This window comes from Pieris brassicae, chromosome 5 (genome assembly GCF_905147105.1).
Source record: "Pieris brassicae chromosome 5, ilPieBrab1.1, whole genome shotgun sequence".
Taxonomy (NCBI): Eukaryota; Metazoa; Arthropoda; class Insecta; order Lepidoptera; family Pieridae; genus Pieris; species Pieris brassicae.
This window is the reverse complement of record NC_059669.1, coordinates 8,215,704-8,227,305: the sequence shown is the minus strand read 5'-3', so window position 1 is coordinate 8,227,305 and position 11,602 is coordinate 8,215,704. Positions and strand designations below refer to the sequence as shown.

Below are 11,602 nucleotides of genomic sequence, written 5' to 3'. Positions count from 1 at the left end.
CCTCTGAAGTATTTCCGAACCAATTAGACTTAGGGTTCATCAAGAAAAGAGTGTACCAATTCTTGAAAGGCCGTGTTCATGGGTGGCGGTATCACTTAACGTCAGATGAGCCTCCTGCCCGTTTGCCTCCTATTACATAAAAAAAATGAATTCTGAAATTGCTAGCGAGTCACGGGGGCGCGTGTTGGTACTTGGTAATGTGCACATCGGGTGTCAAAATGTTTAATTTTACAACATTTTAATTTTAAGAAGACTGATGTATTTTTTTAACACAGTCTAGATATTAGATAATAACCAAAGCCAGAAAATGCACTTATTGTAAGGTTTTTTAAATTGTCAACGTCACGTGCCTGGAAATGACAATTATCTGTCATTTAGCAAACAATTGGTCTAAATTTTGCAATAAAGAAATAAAATTTATAATAAAAAATGGTTCGGATAACAACAATTCTATCTAGGGTTCCCGTTATTAAATTCCGAAAAGGTGGCGGTGGTGGATACCACGCCGCACCTGCAGCCGCCGCAGCAGCTCCTGCAGCTGCAGCGCCTCAGGCGGTCAGTATCGCGACCTTTATTTCATAATCAGACATACCTCTTGAACATGAATAAAATATATATTTTTTTAATTCAGTCTCCTCAAGCTCAACCGAGTGCCACAATGAGTACTGCATCTATATCAGACATAGATCTTCCTGCGCGCTACAGACGTCTGCCCCTCTCCCAAGAAGAGATTGATCACATCAACGGCGGCGGAGTTGTTTAGTGCACAGTTACTTCTTAGACTTAGTTACTGTATTCCTAATAGAAGTAATATGTCAATATTTTATACATAGTTGTAGAACACATTTTTAAAGTAGTATAAGTAGTGTCTTTTTTGTTATGAGAAGCATTTAAAATTTGTTTTTTATCTTCACCTTGACTCCATTATTAGGTAATATTATTTAGTGTTTTTATTATTGTCATACATGATTCTATAATGTTTATTAAATATTGTTAATTAAGAAGTGTTTCTAATTAGGAGGTCCAGAATGCAATATGTAGGCTTATATATTATTTTAAAATAAGGAAATAATTTTTTTTAGACAGGCAGTTTAAGCTTAAATAGTAATCTTTAATCTTACTTTTAAATTTTGTTTGTATTAGGAATAATTGTTTCAGAACATTTGAATTATTTTACAAAAAAAAACTACACCCTTGCAGACAATTCCTGCAGATTTGGTTATTTTAATAATATTTCAGATAAATGGGCAAACAACTACAACTAAAGATGCAGCCCCAGGCATGATGGTCCCACGAGCCATAATGTTACAGTATGGAAAAAAGGGTGACATAATTGTTTTCAAAATGTTGTTACAGAAGGTAGAAAGTAAAAGTGGCCTAACTGGAAAATAAAGATGTATTTAAATTAAAAGCGACTAATTTAGTCTTATACTGACTTTTCCTAGACCCGAAAAAAATAATATAAATAATGATTATGAAATCTTTTAATTTGTTATCAAGATTATATCTTAGTTCCTTGGTGTGTAATCAACATATAAAATATACAGGACATATATTAAACTAATTACAAGAAAAATCCTAATAATATCTAATGTTGAGCGTCTCTTTCTGGATGGACCACATCTGTGCAGCCGGCCCGTCATAGCATTTATCACTATTGTTTTCAAATTTTATTATTCCAAATTTGGTGAATCTATTTTTCCACTCAGAAATTTTTGTTATGTTTAACAATGCTTTGGTAATGGAATCCTTGATAGTTTCTGAAAATTATTGAATATAATAAATAATATTGTATACATATACTAACATACTATAAATAAAAGTTAGTTACATATTCATACCTGATAGCCTAGAATTAACTACTATTGGATAAGGCGGAAGACGACCCAGGGTTTCCAAAGTAATTATTTCTTTTCCGCCGTCATGCATATCATTTTTACAGTTGAGGAGAGTGGTTGAATCAACTGCCGCCCATTCCGCTTGCTTAGATAATACCATTCGAGCAGAGGCCAAATGTGATCCAGATTCTGTAATCATAAAAGTTATCATAAACAAGTTCTAATTTTTTATCTCATGAATTATTGTTATTTAATGTAACTACTTAGTAATGAGCCAAAGAAAGATGCATTTTCGCCCTTTTCTCTCAGAGTTTTAAGAACTATTTTGCTTCCACTCAGTGAGTTTTCGTTGCTATACGCAAAAGTACAACCGCGTAGATCGAGCAAGGTATTTACGTTGTGGGCCCTGTAATCAGAATGTTATTGTCTTACGAATCAGTGACACCAGAAACCGAAATTGATTGAGAAATAATAGAAGCACTGGCCGTTATCAACAGACTGCTGATAACAATTAATTTATCTACCTAAGTACTTCTATTTGCTTTTGGACTATCGTGAATGTTCAATGTATTTAGTTGTTGTTTAAATAACACCAGTACAATGTATATATTGTTATATATACTTAATTGCCTCTTATGGAGATATTTATTAACTATTTCAACGAGGACGTTAACGTTGTATCTACAAAATATTCTAGTATTGTGCACAAAAAAAACTTGTAAGATATTTAAAATGTAATCTTATATGCCCATGGACATATATACAGCGCCACATCGAACCCCATGCCTTCTGTACAAATGCCGTGTGTAGTACATACTGCGCCATATCGTAGTCAGTAAATACCATATAAGTAAGTTGTATCACACATTCTTATTGATTTCACTCGTATAAAATTATTTTCACATAAACATTACTTACTTCTTATCGCTATGAATAATGATATCTGAGAAGTACCCGGGCTTATTTTCCACATTCATTTGATGAGCGAACACTGGCGTTACTGGCAGCAGTTCAATAAACTTGTTGTCCTTCTTCATTTTCATATAGGCAGCGGCCGTCATGAACCCTGAAACACAAAATTATTTGTAAAACCAAAACCACTTTTTATACCAATTTGAGTAGAAATATTAATATTTATCTATTTTATTTCATAGAAATGCTTGTAACTAGAGCAGGTTTTTTAAATAAACGTTGCATTTGAGATGCGAAGGTTACTAACGCGTAGGTTGCACCTAAGGTCGACACCTTCAAATATTTTTTAAAGGTTCAATCATTATTCATTATATGATTTCTACAGAATCCATCCGGGACTATCCGTATTCTTTATTACTCCTTATATGGAGTAAGATTGTAATTTTAAAACGCGAGTAGGTTGTTATGCTTACCAATATCAATATAGTTCTGTTGAAATGGGTCTGGTCGACTGGGTACTGGACCGGGGCTGCGGCTTTCATATTGCAAAACAGTAAAGCAATTCAACGATTCTTCTAACAATTCTGCAATTAACTCGTATAGTTCAACTGGATGAGTTGGACACATATGAGTAACTAAACGTAGTTGAAGTTTATTCTCGGACATTTTGCGTTAATTAGCTATACGTTAGAAACGTCCACAAAAGAAAGTAGTCAACAGTAAAATTAAGTTATTCAATAATTACCGTCGATGTTATTATTATTTGCAGTATCGTTAACAAGATAAACACGTTGCGTTCACGACCTCTGTATAGTAGCTACATCATACCGCTTGTTTTAATGTCGTCAGAGCTTGCACGCGGCAGACGCATGTTTATTTAATGAATAAAAACTTAATAGGTAAATATTTTCATGGTTTATGATCTTTAAAGAAATATCTATATACATGCGCTTTTTCCAATTCTGGATTTATACTTCTTTTGGCGCGTTAGGGTGTGCGCGCGCATCGTAAATATTTACTCTGATTATACGACAGAAGTTATAACTTAAATTACTCCAAGTTGAACTATTTAAAATTGAAATAATTAAAGTTGAAAAAATCTTAGATTAATTCTTAATTTAATGTATATTAATATGACATATATAGTAAAATCTTTTATTGATTATTACATATAATTTATACCATACTCAGTAGAGCGAGAAAGCGTATGTCCGCTACAGGTTAGAGTTGTGGAGGAGGAGTCTGCCTACCGCTGCTGTATGCGTGAGAGAAAGGGGTGGGTACGTAACGAAACGGTTTACTCTCCCATAAGAAGTTATCGCTTCAAACATAGCAATAACTTAATAACTAATAAATTATTTTAAGCCAAGTCATATATTACAAAATATAAAATTTCTTATCCTATCCGTAAAAGACGTTAATGTAAAGAAATATATCAATAAAAATAAAGTTTTTTTAATGGTTTCACGCAGTGCGTATTGCAACAGACAAAGGTAAGGAAACGGAATAGTAAAGGAAAATAATTTTACATCGAATAAAGGATAGGGGTCAGCAGGTTATAAAACTATCTCTAACACAAAATACTATATTATGGAAGGGAACAGTAATTAATTAAATATCTCATATAGAATACTAGATGTACTTATAATAATTGTATATTATTTACAGTAAGAAGTAAGCATAGCTTTTTATATACATTATGAGGGCAAAGATAAAAGGTTTATATTTATTTATAAGGTTAATCATATCACTTTTCTTACAGGGAACACTTCTACACTGTAGAGTTTTGGCTTGATTCTCTATTATTATGATTTGGTAAGTTAACGATAGCGTCAATTAAAGTTGGACGGTGAAAGAATACTAGACTGTGATAAACTGTTAATGCGAACTTTAATTAGGTCTGCAATTGATTGTTTTATCAATTCATGATTGTTATTTGAGTTTAAAGCACAACCATTTCTGGGTGAGGGCATATCATAGTCCTTAACTAATTCTGGTTCTGTATTTCGATCATAACCCTTGGATGGCTTAGGCTTACTTTCTTTTTATAAGAGTACTTTTTGTGCTCAAAGGCTGTCCATATTGAGGAGCAGAAGAAACCCCGACATTGGAAGAAGAAAGTAAAGCATCAGCATAAGAAATAGGTGCATGAATTTTAGATGCTCCAGCGTGCGAAATACATACAGCTCTTGCTAAAGTTTCTTAAATGGCTTTTTGTGAGATCAAAATCTATACATCTTTTACTTGTGGCAAAATGGGAACCTTGGCATAAACAACATTATGCATCTTCCTCTAGGATAGAGCACTGGTCAGCAGTATGGTCTTAGCCACACTTGAAACACTTTGGTTTTGACCTACATAATGCTTTTACAAGACCAAATGTGCAACAATTGTAACACTGTAATGTGGGGAAACTGTAAAGAGCTACTGTGAGAGCAGTGTAGCAAATAAACATTCGCCTAGGTAGAATTTGACCATCAACGGAAGAAAAGAACTGGCAATAAACTCTCCTCCACTCTTTTTAATCGCCAATCTTAAGTAAATAAATAATAATAAAATAAATAAAAAACAAACATTTGTCTCAGATTGTCAAAGATCCTCTATCAGCAGGAGGCATGGTAAAATAGGAGTACGCACTTGCATTCTCGTGGGAACAACACGCAAACACATAGTCGAAACAACTAGGTAACATCACCGGATACACGAATTCAAGTACGACCAGTCACCACAAGTAGCACCCGTTCACGAGTATCACGCAAGGCCAGCCATCAGCCCCCTCGTCATATTTTAGGGAGAGAGACAACCTGACGTATGGACGCCGCCACAAGCAAAGACATTTAAGCGAGCATGACGATCCTTGAAATGTGAATTTGGCTACATAAGAAAATAATAATAATACTAATTATACTGAAATAATTTGATAGCACATGGATCACTTTACACTAAAACAGTCGTGGATGTTGACGATCGCCCCAGAGTCTGGAAATGCAGCCAAAAGATTCAGTCGCGTTGGTTCTTTATACTGGAGCAATTCATATCCAAGCACTAGGATCGTTTAAATATTAATTTATATTATCATAGGCAAGCAGTTTTACTTTAATGTACGATTTAAATTTATTTATTGACAACACTTGTATCTGACTAGGGATTTTGTTGAAAAAACGTATACAATTGACTTGGAAAGAATTACACGTTTTATGCAGACTTGTAGTTCGTGCGCTAATTTTGTCTTTATTACGAGTACTATAATTATGGAAGCTACTATTCTTTTTAAAGGTATCTATGTTTTTCCGCACATACAAAATATTCTCATAAATGTATTGACTTTTACAACCAACGTCAAAATATGTAATTCCTTAAACTTCCTTCGGACTGACTCCCGTGGGGACAACAGACACAGATCGCTCTTATCGCCAGCTTTTGCACTAAAAATATCGATTGACTGTCAGCTGCATTACCCCACAAAATAACACCATATGACATGCTAAGAAAATAGCTGAAATAAACGAGATTCGGATGAGAATACAGCAAAGATCGCGTATCCTTTTCACTGCGAACGCTGCAGAACTTAGACCTTCTATGTGTAGGCCCCACTGTAGTTTAGTATTATCAACAAACAGTATAGTATAACTATACTACTACAACAGTATAGTAGGTGTTTCGTATTAACACCGCATTATCAACAAAGTCTATTTCCTAATCGTTAATTATTATTTGAGAATGACTACTTTTACATTTGTAGTTACAAATTTAATACGAAAAGAAGACAAAATGTCTTCTTTTCGTTTAGCTTAAGCAAAAATTTTGCTCAATGCCGGCAGCACAGATATGGTCTACAATTTGTAGGGTCAGAAGAGCTGCCCATTTTGAATAATGGTATAAAAGCTAAGTAAAAACTTAGCTTCATCTTGTCTGGAAAGACTCCACAATCTTTACATTAATTAAATATAACAGCTAACTCTGAACTGATAGAATCGATTACTGATTGTAAAATGAATACAGATACACCCCAAAGATCTTTAATTTTTTAAATTTTAGTTGTTTAAATGTTTTTATAATATCATTGCAGTCAATGCGGCTAAATATAAACTCAAGGGTGCATACAGGAACATTCTTTTGCAATAATAAAAGGGCGGCTGATGGTGAAGAATTTAGAACGCTGGTTGTATTTAATGGAATGTTAGTAAAAAACTCTTCAAATGCGGAACCAATTACACCTTATATTCAGTATCCTTCCATTGCTAGGTATATAAATTATTAGTGCATTGGTTACTACGCAAAAATGGCATTTTAAATATAATTTTTCTCCTAATTCTGTCTAACCGAGCGTCTTTTATAGGAATTGTGCATATTTAATTTTTTGTATCTTTACATTTAAGTATTTTAAATTCAAACAATAGAGCAGAGTGGTCAGATGCTAGTTTGTTGATAATACAGGCGTTGCGAGGAACTATATTACTATAGATATTGTCAATATATATTGCCGTGGTGGCTGTTACCCTTAGTAGGTACAATAAAATTGTTAATTAAATTATAAGATTTAAACAGAATAAGCATACGTTTACTTAAACTATAGTTGTCAAGCAAATTTACATTAAAGTCTCCACTAACGATCATTTTTTTCTTGAATTTTTGCACTTTGTACAGATCCTGCTCTAATATTTTTTCTAAGCTATCATATTGAGCTAAAGGAGGTCTATATAAACTAACAATGATAAATTGCTCCAGCTCCACACAAGGTACTTCAATAAGGCGTTGCAGAGAGAGGTGTGTCACTATTTCCTTTCTTTCTTTAAATTAATTTTTTTACTAAGCAAACCTTGGCTGATTGCAAAGCAGGGCTTTTTCGAAAATAATTAGGTAATTATTAAAAGACAGAGTCAGTCTATTACGGCAAATTCGTTTTAAGCTTCCGTTAACAATGTTTTGGATGGAATTTTAAAAACCACCAAAATCAATAAGGTGAACTGTAAGATTATCAGATGGATGGATTATAAGATTATCATTGGACGAATTAAGTTGCGAGTCAGTGAACAGGGGAGCAGTAGGTACTAATTTGGATATTGATATAATTATTATATAAAGGAATACAATCACGTTCATTTTGTTTTATTTCCTTGCCCTCGTGTCGTTACCGATTTCGTCTCTTTTTTTAACAAGGAGAGCAATGCTTATTTTGAGTGGTTCTACGTTTCCGAGCACCACTGCTAGAATTCACGGATCCGTCGGTTTCCATGCCAGACTCCCCATTAGAAATTGAATTACAATATAACCAACCCTAGGGACTTCTCCGCCCCCAGGGTCATCAGGCGGCTCCATAAGGAGAAAGAAAAAGTATATAAAAAAAACCTACCAGTGAATCGTCTATTAATTAAACTCTTTATAAAATTTTAACAAATGAAACTAAGAAATCACAAATATATATGTAGACAAACTACACTACGCTACTGATCCAAATCCAACAAACAAAATAAAGTTTTATTAAAAGTCAAAAAACATGTAAGACTACTATTGTGTTTCCCACGGTTTTTTTTTTTTCGAAAATAAAGTTTAAACCAGTAAGGTAACAGTGATGATACCAAATTATAATCACTATTTCAGCAGAGGAATTGAGACTGTGTGTACCATATGTCAACAGTTCAAGTTTTAATATTAAGTAAAATTATTGTTACTAAAAACCTACACGATATTTGTTTTTAAAAGGTCGTTAGGCTTGTAACCCTGTCTACTCGTCTAGTATAGTCTTTACTCTTTGAGGCTGGTGATATTGTACTCTGTGGTCTTTGTTTGTGAGCTCGTTTCAGAAACAGTAAATAAAACTCGTCTATAAATACACGTCCATACAGCGTTTTATATTAAATTTATAATAAATAACATGGGTAAAGATGACACTACAACTAAGAAGCGGCGAAAATTAAATACAAGTTCTAGCAGCGAAAGTACGAAGCTATCTCCCGGTGAAGTTTACAAGGTTAGGATGTGACTAATACTTTGTTTAAAATAATTGCTATTTGTTATAATCTAAGTAAAATAACTTGTAATATTCCATTGCAGAAAGTTGTCGATTTCGAAGAATCAGAATCTAAGCTTAGACCTGCTGAAAAAGATGCAGTTTTGTTCAAGAAGATTTGCCAAGATATCCGTCAACTTTTTACAGATATTGCAGAGCTCAAAGCGAAAGGAACTGAAGAAGTAAGTTTTTTATGAAGTAACTTTTGCATGTAATTTACAAATAAAATCAAATATTCTTTAATGCACATCTTTACGTTTTTTAGGCAAAAGAAAAACTACATACTAAAAGGGTTGAAGCTTCACTGCAGTTAGTTGCACTAAAAAAATTAAACCGTTTAGAAAAAGTGCGTACTCGTACTGGCCGAGATGCTCTGCACAAGGAAAAACAGAGAGTAGATTCAACACATTTACTTCTTCAAAACCTGTTGTATGAAGCTGACCATCTAAATAAGGAAGTCACAAAGTGTTTACAATTTAAATCAAAGGATGAAGAGATTGAGCTTGTACCTGTTGATGATTTTTATAAAACTGCCCCCGCTGAAGTGTGTCGTCTTGTAAGTCAATAATATATAACATAATTATGTAGATAATATATATAAGTAATTTATAATATTAATATTTTATTACATATAAACTGGTATGTTTCAGGATATAACAAAGACAGATGAGCATCAATTGCAACTTGCAAGGTTAGAATGGGAGCTTCGCCAGCGAAGGGAACTGGCTGGAGCTTGTAATGAGTTGGTTTCTTCAAAAGAAAGAGTTGCTGCAGCAATAGCTGCTGCCAGGTCTCGCTTGGATGCTCTTGCACCACATTTAAGAGATGTCCTTAAAGCAACTAAACCACTTCAAGAATGCTTGGCTTTGAGGCTGGATGACAAGAGGGAGGAATCAAAATTGGCAACTTTATTACCACCACCATTGTTTTTACTATATGCTAATGGAAGTGCTTATTCTGATGCTCTGGGTGCAAAGAATGTTATTGTTGGTATGTTTAACAAATTATTATAAAAGTAAAACTTGTTGTAATGACTACAATAAAGAAGTGCATTTCATTGGACTGACTTTTTGAGTCTTATGACAGTGTATTAGTAAGTATTAGTAGTAAGAATTTTTCATTGTTTGGTCTCAATGCAAAATTCTTACTTAAACTTGTGTAATCATAAAAATAAATACTAAAGGAATCCTTATTACAGGAATATCTGGGGATGAAGATGAGGCCCGACGACTAGAACAAACATCCAATATGGACAATGAATTTGTTGTGTCAAATGATTCTGACTCAGACCAGGATGGAAATGATGAAGATCAGAGAGACAAAAAGAAAAGGCATCATAGATCAGCAAAAATATCTAAAGAAGAAAAAGCAGATGCAAAGAAAAGGGAAGCTTTGAGAAAACATCCACTACATGTACTTGTAACAGTTAAAATACCAGATGGCACTGGTTTAAATTTAACTTTTTCATATTTAATGCATCTCAAAATCATTGTTGTTAACTTTACTATGAATCATCCAAAACCTATCACTGGTATATCTGCTGCTGATGTTTTAGATGGAAATTGTGTACTAAATGAGTTGTATATTGGAGATACTGGCTCTGATTCACCTCATCCTGCTACTTCATTTTTACTTAAATCAGCAGGAATTTCCGAAGAATTTCAGCACATTATATCTGAAATTGGTAAACCCTATATTTGGGCGCAGAGAATGTGCGGTTTAGATTTTATGGCTGCCATTGGAAATGAACGTAAAGATCTGAAAAATGTTCAGTCATGTCCCAGTTTGAGCGTAGCAACTGTTGAAAACTTTATATTTACTTTACAAAAAAGGTTAAAAGCAAGGGTAGAACTAATGAAAGAGCTTCAAGATCTTGAATGTGGTAAAATAATACCATCCAAAGAAATGGCGACCATCAGATTATCTGGATCTATGACTCAGTGGCAATCAGTGAGTTGGTCTGAATATGTTCAAGCACCATCAACAACATTTCTAGTATCTGAAGGATTAGTGAGCCCTGATAATATGTTATACAGAGCTATAATTACTCGTCAATCAGCTAAGCTTGTCGCTCTTGTAGCACTGAGTAGTGATTATCCAAAGCAAGCACCATTGTTCTCCTTAACATTGCATTATAATGGCACCTACCATAGTGGTACAAATGATGACATAAGGGATATTGAGAGATATGTAAACTCCAATTGGCAAGGTGATAATTTGAAGCCGAATCTATCAAATCAAATAACCAAACTGTTAACATGTTTAGATATATTGTTAGAGACAATGGGAACGCAAGAGTTTCCTCCAGATAAAGTAATGTTGCAACCAGTTCGAGGTAGGAACAGAATGAAACCATATAAATTTTTGAAACAAGGATCTGGCATTTTTGTACAATTTGAGTGAAAAGTGTTGAATTAAATAGAGCTATAGCTGAGCTAAGATTTAAAACCTATGAATATACGTATACATATGAATCAAATTATTATTTATTTGCTTACAATACTGACATTATTTTTAACATCCTACTTTATTTATTAAATAGACACATAGATCACAAATAACAAGATCTGGAGCTTTCATCAATAACATACATTCCATCCATTTGATAGGATAATTCTGGGAGTCATAAATGGCGCTAGGTGTGATTTGTATGTCAATAACAGATTAGATTGTACATGCAGTACCAATTCGGATGAAAGTCGAAGTTCATTATAGAAATATGTAGTCTTAATAAATACTAAAGGTTTCAAATTCATGAAAATATATTTTATAGCTAGATAGTTATGTACATGAAAACAATGTCAATGGATGGGATGTCATTTTAAATAATATAACAATTTAT

General features: G+C 33.6%; 2 protein-coding genes across 2 annotated transcripts; one reads left to right on the top strand and one right to left on the bottom strand.

The window, feature by feature from the left end:
- Positions 1-1,466: 1,466 nt before the first annotated feature.
- Positions 1,467-3,529, bottom strand: LOC123709984. The gene is made up of 5 exons (XM_045661635.1): positions 3,224-3,529; positions 2,757-2,904; positions 2,102-2,244; positions 1,842-2,027; positions 1,467-1,760 (listed from the first exon to the last, which is right to left on the bottom strand). The coding sequence occupies exons 1-5, from the start codon at positions 3,414-3,416 to the stop codon at positions 1,579-1,581; spliced, it is 852 nt and encodes a 283-aa protein (XP_045517591.1). The 5' UTR covers positions 3,417-3,529; the 3' UTR covers positions 1,467-1,578.
- Positions 3,530-8,518: 4,989 nt separating this feature from the next.
- Positions 8,519-11,228, top strand: LOC123709982 (THO complex subunit 5 homolog). The gene is made up of 5 exons (XM_045661632.1): positions 8,519-8,721; positions 8,805-8,942; positions 9,026-9,316; positions 9,411-9,750; positions 9,959-11,228. The coding sequence occupies exons 1-5, from the start codon at positions 8,626-8,628 to the stop codon at positions 11,161-11,163; spliced, it is 2,070 nt and encodes a 689-aa protein (XP_045517588.1). The 5' UTR covers positions 8,519-8,625; the 3' UTR covers positions 11,164-11,228.
- The last annotated feature ends 374 nt before the right edge of the window (positions 11,229-11,602 follow it).

Bases quoted from the DNA above. Each gene is read 5' to 3' on its own strand.
- LOC123709982 (XM_045661632.1), top strand. From the start codon at position 8,626: ATGGGTAAAGATGACACTACAACTAAGAAGCGGCGAAAATTAAATACA. The intron at 8,722-8,804 runs GTTAGGATGTGA...ATTCCATTGCAG, and splicing joins CTCCCGGTGAAGTTTACAAG to AAAGTTGTCGATTTCGAAGA. The intron at 8,943-9,025 runs GTAAGTTTTTTA...TACGTTTTTTAG, and splicing joins AAGCGAAAGGAACTGAAGAA to GCAAAAGAAAAACTACATAC.
- LOC123709984 (XM_045661635.1), bottom strand. From the start codon at position 3,416: ATGTCCGAGAATAAACTTCAACTACGTTTAGTTACTCATATGTGTCCA. The intron at 2,028-2,101 runs GTAGTTACATTA...TTATGATTACAG, and splicing joins TTTCTTTGGCTCATTACTAA to AATCTGGATCACATTTGGCC. The intron at 1,761-1,841 runs GTATGAATATGT...AATAATTTTCAG, and splicing joins AGTTAATTCTAGGCTATCAG to AAACTATCAAGGATTCCATT.